Source organism: Trachymyrmex cornetzi, unplaced genomic scaffold (genome assembly GCF_001594075.2).
Source record: "Trachymyrmex cornetzi isolate Tcor2-1 unplaced genomic scaffold, Tcor1.1 scaffold75, whole genome shotgun sequence".
In the NCBI taxonomy this organism is placed as follows: Eukaryota; Metazoa; Arthropoda; class Insecta; order Hymenoptera; family Formicidae; genus Trachymyrmex; species Trachymyrmex cornetzi.
Genome location: NW_017300081.1, coordinates 1,388,072 through 1,405,313, shown reverse-complemented (window position 1 = coordinate 1,405,313; position 17,242 = coordinate 1,388,072). Strand labels below are relative to the sequence as shown.

The window sequence follows — 17,242 nt, the reverse complement described above, 5'->3', positions numbered from 1 at the left end:
ATATATATATTTTGTATAATAAAATATATAGATATAAATATATATATTGGGTACCGAAAATATGGGAATATGTGCAAGATTTCGTGCTCGGTGTGTTTAAACACAAGACGCAGACGCAGGTAGGTAGACAGAAAAACTGAATGGTAAATACGAACGAGGTACAACGAGCTGTTGAACATCTGTGAATAAAAAAATCGCACAAAATAAAAATGCGAAAGCATTTCACTCAATTCAACGATTCTCAATTTACCGCGAACGGTATTTTACAACCATGCTACGAGAACATCATCACGAGATGCAAATGATTCTTTGACGTCAGACAGTGTTGCGTAAAGTCGTTATTCGTAGATAATTCACTCGCTGAAAGAAATGCACCATTAATTTTATCATGATTAAATATTAAAAATCGCAGAATAATTTTAGATCGGAGAGCGTATAAAAGGGACATTGGGGAGAAGAAGTTTCGCTATATATGTATTGTCGGTATAATACGTAGGTGATGAGCGGGATAAAAAAAAAGAGAAGAGATTCGCGGTTCGTAAAACTAACAAATTGGTAATATGATCGCCACGAGAGAGCATCTTTATATCATTCAACGAAACCTATATATCCGCGTTCCACGCGGTAATGTGCATTTGATATCCGTGTGTCATTGCGATCTCGGCATTACGACATAATGAGAGACGATAAAAGCAGGACGGCTCCATTGACAACCGAAGGCACGTAACAATGGAATCCATCTGGTTACGAAAATTTTGCGCTCGGTGTCCGACAAATGCACTGGCGGATCCACGGAAGACTATGGAGGCCATGACTTCCCCTTGAAGTCTCCTTTTGTCAGAATATTTATAACAAAATATTATATATATTTCTGAAATGCTTAATAATTTTGAGATATTCTAAAAATATTTTTTTAATTTAGGAAATCTCTAGATATAAAAAATATATCTAACAGGATCGTCTTCACAGTCTGTTCTTATTTTAAGACTAAGCAATGTCTTAAGATGCTAATACAGTCCTCTGATTGGCCTTAAGAATCGACTATGAATATTACTCTGTTTTTTTATATCTCTAAGAGCTTCTTAAATTAAAAAATATTTCTGGATTCCATTATCTTATTCTTCTGTGTTAACATAATTTTAAATAAAACGTTCCATGAATTTAAATAATACTTTTTTAATAATTTAAATAATAATTTGATATTCTATCTTTTCATATTTGATTTAAAAAAAATTTCTTACTTGCAGCATCAATGCCCTCTCCTTGACAAATTTCTGGATCCGCCAGTAGACAAACGTGAATTTAATTTCTACTAAATTCATAACCGAGATAAACTGTGAAGTAAGAGCACCAATGAGTGAAGCTTTATGTCACGTATCCGCGTCTCGCAAAGTAACGGCCTGAATAAAAGTCGCCGTTCGCGGTACGTGAACGGTAAAATGTGGGACTACAAGCGACTGTCGATGGGCGTTTAAGCGCGCGTTTAAAGTGGGCGGAATAGTCACGCATCCGCAGGTACCTGACGACGCGAACGTGGCATTTTCTACCCAAGGAGATGCTCGCGTTAGGTAATAAATAGAAGTGAAGCGCGGTCAGGACGCGCGAGCGGTAGCAGATGTCATTGCGGCGGACGGAAGAAGGGACCGCGAAGTCACGCGTCGGAGAAAAGTGCAGAGAATCTTAATTTAAAAGTTAGATGACACCAACTCACCGCGTATAAATCACTCCAAGATTTTACCACCCCGTTCCTGGCGCCGCCTTACGCCCACTCTCACGTCGACGGCGGCGGCGGCGGCGGCGGCGGCGGTATCTCGTTTGCGCTCCTATTTCTCGCGAAAAAATTTCGCTGAGCTGCGGAAGTTCGGCCGCGCGAGGAGCATGGATAAAAACCGCGCCGACGAAGACTCATTACCAAGATAACGAAATTGGGTAAACTCGAAATGCCCGAGTACCTACCTCCGCTTGCTATCTCGTCGCGCTCGTCGGTGAGATCGATAATAACGGCGAGAGCCGAGACTTTTAGATATTACGAGGTGTAAGCGTGTTACTATCGCATCGAATCGCGCTATCAGCAGGTTGTCAGAAGAGGATTATTCAATCTGGGATTGTTTTCGTACGTCGCAGGTGCGCGACTGTTGAAAATCGGACTGAGAATCTTCATTAACGTATTTTGATTCCGACGCTAAGAAACGTAGCGCGAGAATGTGGATGGTGGAAGAGATTATTTAGAGATTAGACAAGAAGTGGATTATTGTCAGCCGCATCGATTGTACAGCAAACATTATTTCTTATGGCAATTAATTTATCCTACAAATATTGAAAGATCTCTCTCCTTCTCCCCCCCCCCCCCCCCCCCCTGTCCTCGCAGAGAGAGACACGTATCTCGCCTTAGATTCGGATTCTCTACAGGTCGCCATTAAAACGGGCGATCGCCCGGATAACATATGAGCACACGTAACTTACCTCGCTTCTACAAACTAATTGTCTATTCACTAATTGTATTGTGCATCTACGAATGGGAGCAACAACACCACCGTCGAGCTAGCCCGCCGCTTCCCTCGCGCGTCGTACGCGTTTAAAAGCGATTCGCACATATGATTACTCCTTGTTACTCGACCTTAAACTTACAATTGCGTTGCTACACTCAATGATCATCTCCGTGTATCAGAATTTTCAATGAAATATGTTCGGTTAGATACACCTCATCTCATCTCAAGTGCGAACGGCCAGATGCTTCGTGACCAGTTTTACACGTCGGTGAATTCTATATACTATGATTCCTTAGAATCATAAACCGCAAAAAGACATAATAAATTGGTTAAATTAAGATTGAAATTAACTGTGGATGTGCGAAACTGGCCATTAATCTCGCCATCGGGCGTGTAATCGATCATCCAATGCAAATTGTTTTCTTTTCTCTTTCATCTTGTAGTTCGTTCAAATCATATATGTATAATAATATATACAATAATATTCGTACTAAAAGTGTTTAATATACATATCGAGACTCCTTACAGAAAGAATAGTTGTGCTAAAATAGTTAAAAATTTAGCTAAACACGGATCTGAAAATAATTTCGTTGGATCATTAAAATAATTATTTTCAGATCGTATCTAGCTAAATTTTTAGATATTTCAAAATCATTCTTTCCATGCTTTCATGCTTCCGCACATTAATGAATACAGTTTACCGTGCATAGTTTCGTCGAAAAAATATAGGAGGGAAAAAAATAGACGCTATCGGTCTATATTACTGCTATTATTGGCATTTTTATTGAAGGTAGGCCGTGCGTCATAACGGCATGACGCGATGCGTGTCTTTGATACGCGTAGTCTGCTGTTGTCAGTTTCTGCAGAGTAGCGACCGCTTGATTCCGGCCTACGTGTTTACCCCAAACTAGCGATCCGCGCAGCGACCAAGAGGAAATATCACGTTATTTACAGACAGTCGGCCTACTGTGCCACCTCCTGTGACAGAAATAAATGTGGAGGAACGGGTTTCTCAGGGGGAGATATAAGGATCAAAGCCATACCCTCTGCAAAATCTAGCGGAGGTTGCTATAACTATTTGCATCGATGGATATACAGTAGGCACGTGTATGCGTATACACTCCGCGCCCACATGTTTGCACATTTACATGAATCCATAACTAACCCACGTAATAAATCGTTGCGCCTCTGCTCAGGTCTCATTTTAGTTTCCACGAGAAGGCAATTTCATTAATTTTTTATAACGAACAGTATTATGGGCTTCGCTTCACGATCTCCTTCCTTCATTCCACCCCTCATACATATCAACCCCGAGCGTCATCATGTATTAATTGAATTAAAAGACACGCATCCTTAATGTGTATTTTGAATAGCACGCAACATGTGCAATATCGTTACAGCGTAAAATTAAGGCGTACAATTACGATCAACTTAATCTCACGCGATTCCTCTCTTATTGTACCGGCTATCTATTTTTTTCACGATAGATTTAACATGCCTTGATTCCTACGTAGAAGCTAATTTCGATGTGCGCGCCGCGCCAGATTTATGAGTGAGCAAGGATTCCATGGTATAAAAAAAAGAAAGGAAAAAGAAAGATAGATACAGCGGCAAAGCCTTGTTCGTCCGACCGTCAAATTGCAAATTGTCTTCGGATTAAATTTATACGCAAGACCTATCCTCCATCCCCTTCTTTCTCGAGAAGGTTCGATCCTGTTGTGCCGCGTGATACAAGAAAAAAAACCGCTGCAGTACATAAAACGCTACTGCGAACGCTAATATAATTACGGTTATCGCGAGCACAGTACTCTCGTTTGTCACGTGGACGATCAATCATGGAAAATGGTCGTTGCGCGGAGAAATTAGCCCATGGGTGAACTCCCATCGAAACAACTGTAAAACTCGTCGCGAAGGAAGAAAGGAAAAAAAAATGTAATGCGACGCGTCGGTCGATTTGAAAAGCGGAATTATACGGCACGCAGCTCGCCAGAAGTAGGGAAAATGTCAAAGTTTTCCCAGCTTCTGTTCATAAGTAACAGAGCCGCGCGGAGGGGTGGCAAACTAGTGTGGGTTCACATGATCTTCATTATGCTTCCGATGACATTTCGTAACCCCATTTCGCCAACTATGTCGGTTTTTTTTTTTAAATGCATCGTTGCTCAGAGCTCGAAGTTATGGTCGAATTAACTTCAAAAGTGAAGCCTTGGAAATGTTTAATTTTATTGTACACCGATATTGTATGTGGCTCAAAATGAAGAAAATTGTCTTTCAAAATCAGAGGAGATAAATGATAAATCGATTCGCGCTAACGAGACGAAGGGTTAAAAGTGCACTCGTAAATTCAGCTGGTGGAGGGAGGAATAATCTCCAAGATAATCATTCCACGAGTCGACGAGAGTACTGAGCTTTTGAGTCGGCGGGCCTTTTTTTCTGTTCAAGTCCTGGCCGGTTAGAGGTCGAAGACTATTCAGAAACGAAGAAGGGGCAGATGTTTGAATTCGCCCACGTGCTGGCGGCGTGACGTCACGGCCAGCGCGTGGGCGTAGCGAGGTACCAGAAGGAAGAAGAGGGATGAGAGTGGAAATAGGAAGACCGTGGCGAAGGGAGGAAGGGCGGAAGGGAGGGAGAGAGAGAGAGAGAGAGAGAGAGAAGCAAGCGGAGCGCAAGAGAGGGTTGAAAAGGTGGGTGAGCGAGGAGCGAGAGGATGCCAAGGATCAATGCAACGGCGAGACCGGGAGGGCAGAACCTGAGAATTCCCGCGGGATACACCGGCGCGACGCGGGATACACGATCGCGGTGTACTGGTCGGTGAATTTAAAAGGAGCGGGTATCCCTTATCACTAAAAATGCCTCCACCCTCTCCCTCAATCGGAAAAAAAAAAACACGGATCTAATCAAATTCAACCCGCGAAAGGATCGCTGAGAGGACCAAAAGGGAACCGAGTACGCTGGCCATTATAAAATCGATACGTGCGCTTCAAGTTATATAACGTGGCATTTCACGTGTGCGTTATCATACACAAAGACACTCACGTGGAAATTATTAAACGCGGTCATATTATTCGTTGCGATTCCGTTTCGATCGCGTTGTTCTGCGCCACGAAATTCGCACGAGGCTAACAGTCACACGTGTCCCTTAATCTTAAACCTAGATCGATTGATTCTCTCCGAAAGAAATTTTACGCAAGATTTCATCTACGCTATCGATCTATGTTATCGTGGTTACAGATGCGATGACTCAAGATGACTCAAGGTAATTCAGGCACGTCGAATTTCGCACGAGGACTTCTATATGATCGACGCAGAAATGCGGCATATTCGACCTTCATCATATGGAAAAAGTGATGCACAGTGGAGGTAGGTAGAATACAGTTTATTTCTGTACTCTGCGAGAGAGAGAGAGAGAGAGAGAGAGAGAGAGAGAGCTTCGCCCTACAGGTGCGCACCTGGATGAGTCGGTTCACAGTTCGCCGATCTCGCGTTTAATCAACTGTGATTGCATATTATACATCGTACACACGGTTCCCTCACATTCCTTCAATTTTTAGGAATGGAATATTCTCCACAAAAACAAACACAACGACAAAATACCGTTGAAGACACGTGCGTAAAATTTATTACTTTGATAATCAATTACAGGAATAGATCAGCTGATCTATTCCTTCGTTAAAGTATTTCATAACTGAAACGCGATAGGATCTTATGCTTTTATTATATTTTAAACCAATGTAAAATTTATACCTAGAGTTAATTCACACAATATTTCTTTATTTTTTCCAGTTAATAGCAATCGCGAAATAATTTAATAAAGTTTAAACAAAAACTATCGGAACGAAGAATTATATATGTAACTGAATTTTTTGTATCCGATATGTCTATTAAATTAATTTAGTAGCATTGTCATATTTAATATAAAATCTTTCAATTTTATTGTAATATATTATACATATTATATAAATATACGTATTATCTTACGATCAAACAGAAGCATTGGATTGATCGATTACACTTTCTATAACCGCCTTATGTATAGGTATCGTGAAATACGCATGTTCTTCGTAAATCAAATCTATCGGAAAGATTAGACTTTCCTCCTGCATTGACTTTCAAAGATAAGGCTAGCCCTTTGGATTACCTGATGTTTCCATCGTACACTTAAAAATAAATTCGGCGGCGATCTTGGCCATTTAACGATTTTTTTTTAATTTCACTAATAGCGTTTTTGTAAAAAATAAATAGATATAACATAAATGTAATATAAGTTTTAATTATCGTGGTATGTGCAAAGTTATCAATTAATCAAAAAATTAATATAACAAATAGATAAAAAAAGACTCGACAAAAGATATATTTAAAACGCAAACTATATGTCATATACTACTTAATTTAAATTAATCCAAATTTTACTTTATGATATATAAATTAGTTTTAATTTAATAACAACGCGCCTACTTTTAAACATTCTGAATTAAAATTCTTCGAAGAATTCAAATAAAATTTATACGCGAGTAATATCAATCAAATGAAATATCTCGTTAATTTATATCGAGTGATGAGAATATAATCAGAAATAAATATTGAGATTGAAGAATTCACTTACCCTTCTCCGATTCGTCCGGCTCGTCACTGGCGCACTCCGGTGTGCTTCGCTCTTCCTCGCTGCTACTGAAACTTCTTTGTTGCGTGACGCCCACTGTTGACGTAGGTTGGGCAGAACGTCCGCCCTGCGTCTGATGCAACGAATGCTGCGAGGGATGCATTGCAGAACGAATGGAGCCAGTCTCCATCGGTGTCTGACCGTAAGTCATTCCGAGGTCTGTACCCTGATCCTGCATTGCATTAAATAATCGATACGTTATAAAATTCAGCGGGTCGATACGATAACATGGTTATCAAATCGTATATCAAGTTGTAACTTTTTTGTATACAACTGTCGTTAATTGATCCGTAACAAATTTTATAAAATAAAAAGATTATTATGGTTGAAAATAAAAAGATTTGTTAAAGTATTCAATGAAAAATTAAGTTAATTCTATATAATCAGTTAGTTCATTCAGTATTTTTATCTAAAAAAATTAAAATTCTAACATTTTATGTCAAATAAATGCGTGATATAAAAAATAATATACTTTTTATTTTTTATTAATTATTACTTTCACACAAATAAAATTAAAATTAAAATTTAATGAAGAAGACTATATTCTATTGTAAAAGTTATTTATACCGTTGTTTATTATCACTTTATTAAATTTGCATGCTTCCCCGGGAAAAAATGTTATATATATGAACATATATTTTATATATAATGATATATAATTGTATATAAAATATGTCAATTTTTTATGTAATTATTTATATACAATTTTATATAATTTTATATAATTATACCTATATAATTATATGTAAAATATTTTTTTCCCGGGTGAAGAAAATAAAATTAGCTCACCGAATTTAATGCGGCTGCACATATATTCCATAATTTTCATAAGAATTGAAATTATCGATTCGGAATTATTCCGATTCGAAATTATCGGTTTTCTTACTTGATAAGTCAATCGTTGTCTCGAATAGTTCTGCGGATGTTGTTTCATCAGACCGTCAAGCTCGCCTCGGTATAAATTGGGATCGTCGTCAGGATAGGCTGCAGGATGCCTCGGAGTTTGTTGCATCGGATAAGAACCAATTACATGGGGTGTCGGTAAAGTTCTCGCGTGAGGTGAAACAGACATTTCTACCCCACTGTCGCTCGTGGACATCCGGCGACCCGAGATCTACAACCACAGGAACGAGGCTCACTGAGTACTCCGTGCAATGTATATCGCGAGGGCGCGGGCTGATAATTCTCTTCGGTTATGACGAGAACGCCTCGACCTTTCCTTCCGTTCGTAAATAAATAAATCGCGGAGATATCAAATGTGCGAATTATTGCGAACTTATCACGGTGCGATTTTACATATTTATGAGTGTAAGAGCATCCGAGCATTTACGTGCGCAAAAGTATATCTGCCTTGTAAATAAAAGAGTGCGTTCCGACAAGAATATCGGGCGAGCGAGGAGAACGTTACCTGCTCTTGCTGGGAGTACTGTCTCCTGAGAGGACAGTTTCCGCTTCTCTGTAATAACGGCAAATTCTCTTTCTCAGCCGCGCTGTGCGCCCTCTCGAGTTTCGGTCTTTTATCCCGAGTTTGGTCCGCGAGTCCCTGATGACCACCCACCTGCAAGTCTTCCTGCATTTGCCGCATCATCGCGTTGTCCACGGCGAGGCCCGGCCTCGTCATCCATTGTCCGGTCTTCGAAAGAAGTTCCTGCTTCTTCTTGCAAAGTACGCACATCCACACCACCTGCAATCAGAAAAGTAACGTTCTCGTTTTGACGTCACGATAAAAATACTGCGAGCGTCGTCCATTTGTAACTCGACACTGTGAGGGAATATTTTGGGACTAAGTAGTGCGCTTGTACAATGTGCTTTATTAAGGATCATCGGGGGAACGAATGTGTGCGCAAAAATTTTATCTTTCCAAAGCGCGAAAGTATCTTGAAACTTATCGATCCAAGTCACCGCGTGCGGCCAGTGACGAGGATATTAATAGGAAATTACCTATAGGAAGTCGGCCGGTTACCAAGCTAATTGGAATGTATAAAGCGGCGTGAGATTGATTATAGAAAAGCAAAAAACACGCAAACTATAGAGTAACCTAGACAACGTGCGACATATCTTATTTCGCAACTATCCTTGTTCGAGCGTGTTACTTTTTACGGTGAGCGATTCGCATAAAACAGAATTAAAAAGTGCGTTCTAGATCAAATAAATACGACGAGTATTTAGAACAATTGTATCCGTTCTGCTCCGCAAGGTTTGAAATCTCGTCGGTGTTTTACAGAGAGAAATCCCTCTCCAAGTTTCTGTCGCCGGATCGAGCCATTGCCTCGGGTTATATTCTTATGCAAATCTACGTGAATCTGAGTAATGTTAAATTAAATTGAATAGATGCGAACGTAAAGATGAAAAGCGTAACAAAATTAATCTGCCAGTATACGTAGACGATTAAAAAGTAGTTGTAATTCTTCTGCTTCTTTTATATGTTTTTGTTAGAAAAAAAATGTTTCTTTATAAATGTTTATTAATTTGTCTTAAATATTAATTCGTATTTCGATAAAATAAAATGACATAAAATAAATTAAAAATTATTGTTTTCAAACTTACAAATTTGTTTCACGAAGATATATATGTGCATTCATAATTTATAATGTTGTTATAGTATGAGACATTCTTTTTTATGATATTATATTTTTGCATTTTAGCTTCGTGTAATAGATATATATATTTACATTAGATATATATCTAGCATTAGTTAAATAATTTGTTTTTAAATACGAGACAAGTTATTAAAAGTAATGATACACAAATCTGCAAAATGGAAAAACATTTCGTAATATATTCTAGTGTGATTACAACAAAAAAATGAATGATTCAAATTAAGGCGGCATGTTTTATATAAGATTAATTGTTCAATAAATTACTTATAATATGCATTCTTATAGGTAATTGTTGTGTATTGGATATAATGAGGGTTCACAATTAGCGAACTACCGCTCGAGTCAAGTAGTTTGCACTGTGAATAGAAACTAGTAGAATATTTCATCAAGATAGAGAGTGATGGATGGAGCGTTTAGTAGCAAACTACAAAACAATGCCTATGCAAACTCTCATCGATAACACTTTGCTGCCCACTCCCACGTTACATTGAGAAAATCATGATGGGGATCAATGACGCTGTCAAATAATGTAGAATTGACGGTTTCGTTATTCTGCGAGAATACAGTGCTACACGCGAAAGGAGAAAACTTTAATCATTATTGTAAGAATCTAGATTTAAAAATTGACGTCAAACTATAAACTTTATTTTAGTTTGATGACGAATCCGTTGAGACCTAAGAAGATAAGTGCCTGTCAACCTACTTCGTGCTGAACGCTGCGTGCGAAGTGAACGTGACTCACAATCAGTATTGAATTCACTGTACATATGTCAAACTTTGCCTTAAAAGATGAAATTTTTATTATATAATAGTGGTTAATATCATGCGATATATATTTTTAATAAATATAGTTGACTGTGCGATTCGTTTTTGCATAATAACTTTTTTTTCTTATTTGATCCTAAATAAAATAATATTGCATATACAATACAAAATTATTTCGTTATTATATAGATTAAAAAATGTACACAACTTTCTACAATGACTATTAATTTTCAAAGCTGTTGAGTAAAATTAGTCACTTAATAAAATTGCCAAATAGAATATGTCCATAAAACATATAATTTGTACTAACAATGAGATTGTTTCCCTCGCAATTACAGAAAATTATATACACACAACTGCTGCAACTGTTATTCGATCAAGAATTTATCACGATGTTATGTTCCATGCCTTTCACGGAGGAATACAAAGACATTTAGATACTTGGACACGTTTCTCCTGATTCGCCACGTTTCGTTAAATGTTTCTTTAAGAATTATTGGAAAGCTTTCAATGTCATTTCGCGGGCTGTAAGCTTAGCGTTCTAGAATCAAAAAGGAGAATTCCAAAAGGAAGCTATAGCAATGTAGAAATACGCACGGAAAGAACGATGGAAGAAAACGAGTCGCGTGTGTGTGCGCGCTTCAACTTATTATCTCAAACTGCGACGCGAGAAGAATTTTCCGGCGAATTCGAATACGATTGACGTTGCACGTACGTGCGACGATCGCGTACGCTTCCGCGAGTACCTTCCAACTAGGTACTCGGCAACACCACGATGTAGACTGACAGCACGCCTGTAAGGAAGAGTCCGCGAGGAGCTGAGAAGAGAATAACAAAGATGCGGAGAAAAGGAGTGAAGGAGGAAGCACAGCAACAAAGATAAATGCGGACGGGAAGAACTTGAAGAGCACTTCGCTGAGTTGCCTAGACAGCAATATGTCAAGAGTTCAACCTCTTCCCGCGATCTCCCTTCGTTCGCCAGCGTCCTTCGTCCGCCGAAAATATTTCTTACGTACGTGTGACACATGTGATCTACCTGCCAGTCTGGGAAAGAAAAAGGGAAGAAAGAAAGGAAGGAAGACGATCCTTAAGCTATCTCACTATCCTGTGCAACGATTCGAGAGAGTTCAGTGCCGTGTAAATGATCATCATTAATTCGGCGGATTGATCCGCGTCGGTGATTTGCATTAATTAATTAGGGACAAATTAATTCAGATTACTTTATCACGACGCCAAGTACGCAGTCCCACCGGCGGCGGGGGCCGACAATGGCAACGGCGATGACAAACCGGCGTCGTCATCAACGTCCACGTCCCGATACTTCGAGCATGAGGAACGATCGATACTACACAAGCTCGTACAAGTCAATCCGATAAGTCACTACGACGTCAACGATATATACGGCATGTAATATTCGCCCACAGCGAGTCAACGTGATTTCGTCTTGACTTCGGAAAATGTGATCGATGCGAGCGTTCAATATATAAATCCCACCATGTATACCAAATTATCTCTTATCGATATTATTCGAGGAAGAGAAAGAGATAAAGAGAGAAAATTATTTAATAAATTTTAATAATAATTTGATGCATTGGCGGATCCACAAGGGGGCCTCTCTTAGAGTATCTTTTCTTAAAATATATGCAAAATGTTATATATATTTTTAATATTTCCGACATATTTAATCACAATTTTAATTCCAAATATAAAAATATTTCTTAATTTAAGAAGCCCCTATAGGATAAGAAATATACATAGATTTCATTATTATTATTCTATTTTTGGATTAATATGATTTTAAGTAAAACGTTTTATAATTTATATATTTAAATGATACTTTTTCAATCAAAAATAATTTAAATATTCTATCTTTTTATATTTTACGGTAAAAAAATTTTGCTTGCGACGCGCAATGGTCTCTCGACAAATTTTTGTATTTCCCAATGACTTAATGTCAAAAATTCTCATTTAAATATTCACTTTATAATTTTATATATGCCTTGAAAAAAAACACAAACTTTTATGAAGAAAATAAAAAACGCGTATATATTATATTAGTAAAATATAATTTAAGATGAGACATATATAGTCAATGTGCTCGTAATATCACCACACTGCTCTGTTTTTTCAGACCTTCCTCTTTGATCACTCGGAATGGACCCGAAACTAAATCAACTGAACCTGCAGTCTTATCTGAAGGAGTTTCCGCTTTCTTGAATAAAGCATTGTTTTTCAAAGAAAATAGTTCTATGAGAACCGTCACGGAACAAAAGAACCGACTTCTTTATTGTTAGCAACCACCTGATGGATGAGAGAAACGTAGGAAAAGATAACGGAAAGCACACTGCGACGCTAAGAGTTTCGGTTGTCATGCAACGATCGTCTACGTGTAGAACAACATTCGTACTTACAAGGAAAAAGGGATCCAACTGTCCCCCTCCGATCTTAATGAGCTTTTAGTATGTTATTCTCCAGACAAAAATAAGCGACACGTATTTTTTTATACGTGCCCACACGCACTTTTAAAGGGTAAAACACATTTTCTGAACGAAAATTTAAGAGTACTTTAAAACCATAATAAAAAAAATTTTTTTTAATTATTTATATGTAATAAAAATTATTTATTCATAAAAAAATTTTATTATTATTGTTCTAAAGTACTCTTGAATTTTTTACTTTTTCGACGATATCTGCTTCGAAAGAGAAAAACAGATTTTCTTCTAAAGTGTTTCGCTCCTTAAAAGTGCGTATGGGCACGTACAAAAAAATACGTGTCGCTTATTTTTGTCTGGAGAATAATAAACTAAAAGCTCATTAAGATTGGAGGGGTACAGTTGGGTCCCTTTTCTTGTTAGATCGCCCTTCAAACCTAAGTAGAACTCGCTTCGTATGCACCCTCTAACGAGGCATCGTATTGGAGCACTTCGGAAGACTAACCTGGAATCATGCTCGAGCATATAATACAGACGAAGTACGTGGGGAACGTGCACAAGTCCGGCTTTCGTAAATGACGGCCAAACCTTTGAGGCAAGCTGACGCAATTATCAAGTGCTCTCGTTTTAGAAATCAGTTTGCACACACAAGATCGGTGGAGTTTCAAATGATACTATCACCGATTCTAGGCAGATAATTGTGTACGTCAAGAGATGTTATTGTGTACGCCACTACTAGTCGTCAATGAATCACGTTGGTATAATTAACATAATGCAAAATTAATGACAGATTGATATATAAGACCAATAAGTACATTGAGAAAAATCTTCTGGTTCTATCTAAGAAGTATAAACAAAACGAATTCTGATTATATAAATCTTAATTCTAATTATCGTAATTGAATTTTCAATTGTCTCGCTTAGAATATTTAATAAATTTAAATAGAAATATTTGATTCACCTGGTTGAATCTACCAAAATTTAAATTAATGCAACAATTTTTTTTCAATTAATGTAAGGTGACATTTTCTTTATATGAATTAGAATTTTGGTCTCGTCATTCAATTTTTGATTATCTCAATTTGAATGTGGTAGATTCAAGTATAAGTATCTGATATATATGCTTTTCTGAATGCAAAGATTTTTTCTTCATGTAAATTAAAATTCTGATTATTATCATTCAATTTCTGATCATTTTAATTTAAATTTAATAGATTTAATTAGAAGCAATATAAGTGTTTGATTTGTATTCCAATTAATGCAACAAAACTTTTTCTTCCATATGATAAAAATTTTGCTTATCGTAATAAATATTTAATAGAATTAATTATAAGTGTCTGATTTATACTTTTCTGGTTAAATTTCACTAAATGTAATAAGATTTTTTTTCCACTACATGGCATCTACTTATCATTAATGCTTTTACGATATTACTACGTGTATGTATAAACAGATAAAAATATTTAATAGGTAGTAGTGGAATTTGTTAGTAAGAGTTTATATCATGCAGCTTCATTCACGAAATTCATAGAATTCAAAAGTCCTCCGTCCTACGGAGATTGCGAGGATTTCGAAAGTTTACGAAACGCAATTTTATCTACTCGCTCCTTTCTAATGACTTTGACCTTTGTGCTTTTGCATCTTTCTGATAGGAAGCATAGATCCATATTAGCGTCAAGGGCTTAGACTTTGTCCGGCGAACTTTTCAGGTGTCCTACATATAGAATGAGCGGACGAGAGAATCGTATTCCCAAGTCGCTGTTCTACGGAGAGCATCAGTTGAGAAACGACAGATGCTACCCGTAAGTCAAAGTACTGGGTTCTTAGTGAACTTTCGATCGTTAATACCTCATTGGGAATATGTGTGTGTATGTCTGAGGCGCCGCGAGGGTCGCATATATTTATTATCACTTCACACACGTAACTCCTATAATTCGTTTATGATCGCCAACGTGCGAGATGTGAGGTGCAGTCGCTCTGAATTACTAAAGCGACAAGAAATATTCTAGTAAAAGGGCACCGTTGTACTATACGTAAACTTTTATAGATTAATACGTTATTAATATTAAAGTAGTTTGTAACCTTTTTAAAATTTATCGAAGATGGGGGATTCAAGCACCCTCGAAGAAATATTTCGTCGTGCGCGTGATGTAGCAAGTTTCTTCGTTAAAAAAAAAAGAAACAAAATCCTAGCAACATCGAGAGACTATAAAAGTAAACGAGGAACAGAGTATTTATTTGCAATATATATCGCGTTCCGAACCTTTCGAGCGAAAGAAAGCAGCGACCACAAAGAACGATATCACGGCAAAACTATAGAACAATGTACGAATAACATTTTTAACATCAACGCTTTTACAACAATGTAGCGAAATTTGTCCAGAACGAGTTGTTTCGAAATGACATTAAAAAATTAATGTAAATATTTGCTTTAACATATTTTTTTCAAGTCATTTTTTAAATATTAATGCGCTAATCTAAAAGCTAACGTCCGCGATAGACATTTCTTATTATTTCTTATTATTTTGTAAATGTGCATTTTATATGTAAAAAATATTTTGTAAAAACAGTCTTTTTTTTTCTTGATGCTACGAAGACACGAAATAATTTCAAAATGAAGAAATAGAAATACATAGTTATTTAAACAAAAAAAAAAAGAAACAATTCGCCAAGTTACATTATCATCAACGTCGGCATAGAAAAACGAGGGAGGAAAAGAACCGTGCAAAAGCACACGATTTTGCGCGATTCTGCGATATGAAAAATAGAGACGATCGGAATTAGAGGATGACCCGCAATCAATAATACAGATTGTGGAGAACGATGAAGCGGAGAAGTCGACGGGTATTTTAACATTACACGTGCTCTCGTTGCATCTGCGCGTTCTCGTATATCACCCAAACTACCTCGAATCTTCCCGGTGAACAACGCAAAATCTCCCAGGGGCGATTTCTCGCTATATTACTGTCTGTACTTGCGCAATAATAAAGTATTCGGTCTACTGATTTCGTGCTGCGAATGCGTGTTTCAGTCGCGAGATATATCATCGAATGTATATCGATATAGTTGATTTCCAGCGGAGGAGCTGCAACCCGAAGCATAGATAAACAAAATGGTCGCGGAATGGGTCGTAAACGTCGCGTATTCTAACCATTGACATTTTTATTATGACGACGCTTTCCACGTATATCAACCGCCATTTAAGTATCGTAAACCACACTTCATTCAGTAATACTTTTGCCTTTTATTATATCCACGAGACACTTTAGGAGCGTTTATACTGGCCGTAATCTGTTAACTTATATCGTTATCTGTAAGAATTGACCAATTACAGTCGAATGAGAGAGGAATAATCGACTATGATTGGTCAATGGTTACAGATTACGGCCAGTATAAAAGATCACAGATAAAATCAATTATCTATATTAAACAAAGTATCTTTTAAGTAATGTGAATACAACAAATAAGAAATAAAAGCCTTAAACGATCAAACTGAATCTCTCGTGCTTAAATAATTCAGTGGAAATTTATATATTCACATAATTTTGTAAACTGTGCGTCGAATTTAATTTTCAGTCTTAAGACACAATCCTAGCAAAACTAGATTAATATCACAAATTAAATTGGCAAGCAATTTAATAATATTGATATTCGTAGACATCTTAGAAAGACCTTAATAATATGATGCTGATAAGCATCTTAAACTTGTAAATAATTTTATTGAGAAAAATACTAGAATTACTTCAGCCGGGATTCGAGCTCGAATTATTATTTTCTGAAAAATTAATTCGGTTGTAAAAATAATTGTAAAATTAATTCAGTTGTAAAAATAAAGCAAACTGATAAAAATAGGTAACGTATAACATATTAAGTACGCTTGTAGTACATGGTTAGAATTTATATTGCAGCGCGTTTCATGAATAAGATCTAATCTGCTATAAATAAATCCCGTAAGCAATAACGAGGTTCCTCGATTCCGTTTCGAGGAATTTATTTCAAGAAATAATCTAGTACTCGACACATCTCTCCAACAGACATTGTTTCTGTCCAGCAATTCGATGCCAATCTTCAAGTCGCGATTGCCATTGTAGATCGCGTCCGTAACTGTTGTTCGTGTAACGTCCCAGATCTTGTTATTCCGCTACCCTTTTTCGTTTTCTTTCCCCATTTTCTTACCGACTCCCTAAGCAATTGCTATCTTCGACGTCCACCGGTAGCCGCGGCATCAGAACATCAAACTGTACATTCTTCCTGATGCCGCTGCAACTCGGGAGAACAACAAACAATCTTTGAGCAAAA

At 37.2% G+C, this 17,242-nt stretch overlaps 1 protein-coding gene across 5 annotated transcripts in view; it reads right to left on the bottom strand.

Moving 5' to 3' along the window:
• Rim (Rab3 interacting molecule) overlaps window positions 1–17,242 on the bottom strand; it is a 63,698-nt gene that overhangs the window by 35,235 nt on the left and 11,221 nt on the right. For all 5 annotated transcript variants that reach the window (XM_018518451.1, XM_018518447.1, XM_018518446.1 and 2 more), the window contains exons 3-5: window positions 8,555–8,830; window positions 8,033–8,260; window positions 7,090–7,318 (exon numbers count right to left, since the gene is read on the bottom strand). In XM_018518451.1, coding sequence (XP_018373953.1) covers window positions 7,090–7,318; window positions 8,033–8,260; window positions 8,555–8,830 — 733 coding nt within the window. The remainder of the gene's footprint in view (window positions 1–7,089; window positions 7,319–8,032; window positions 8,261–8,554; window positions 8,831–17,242) is intronic.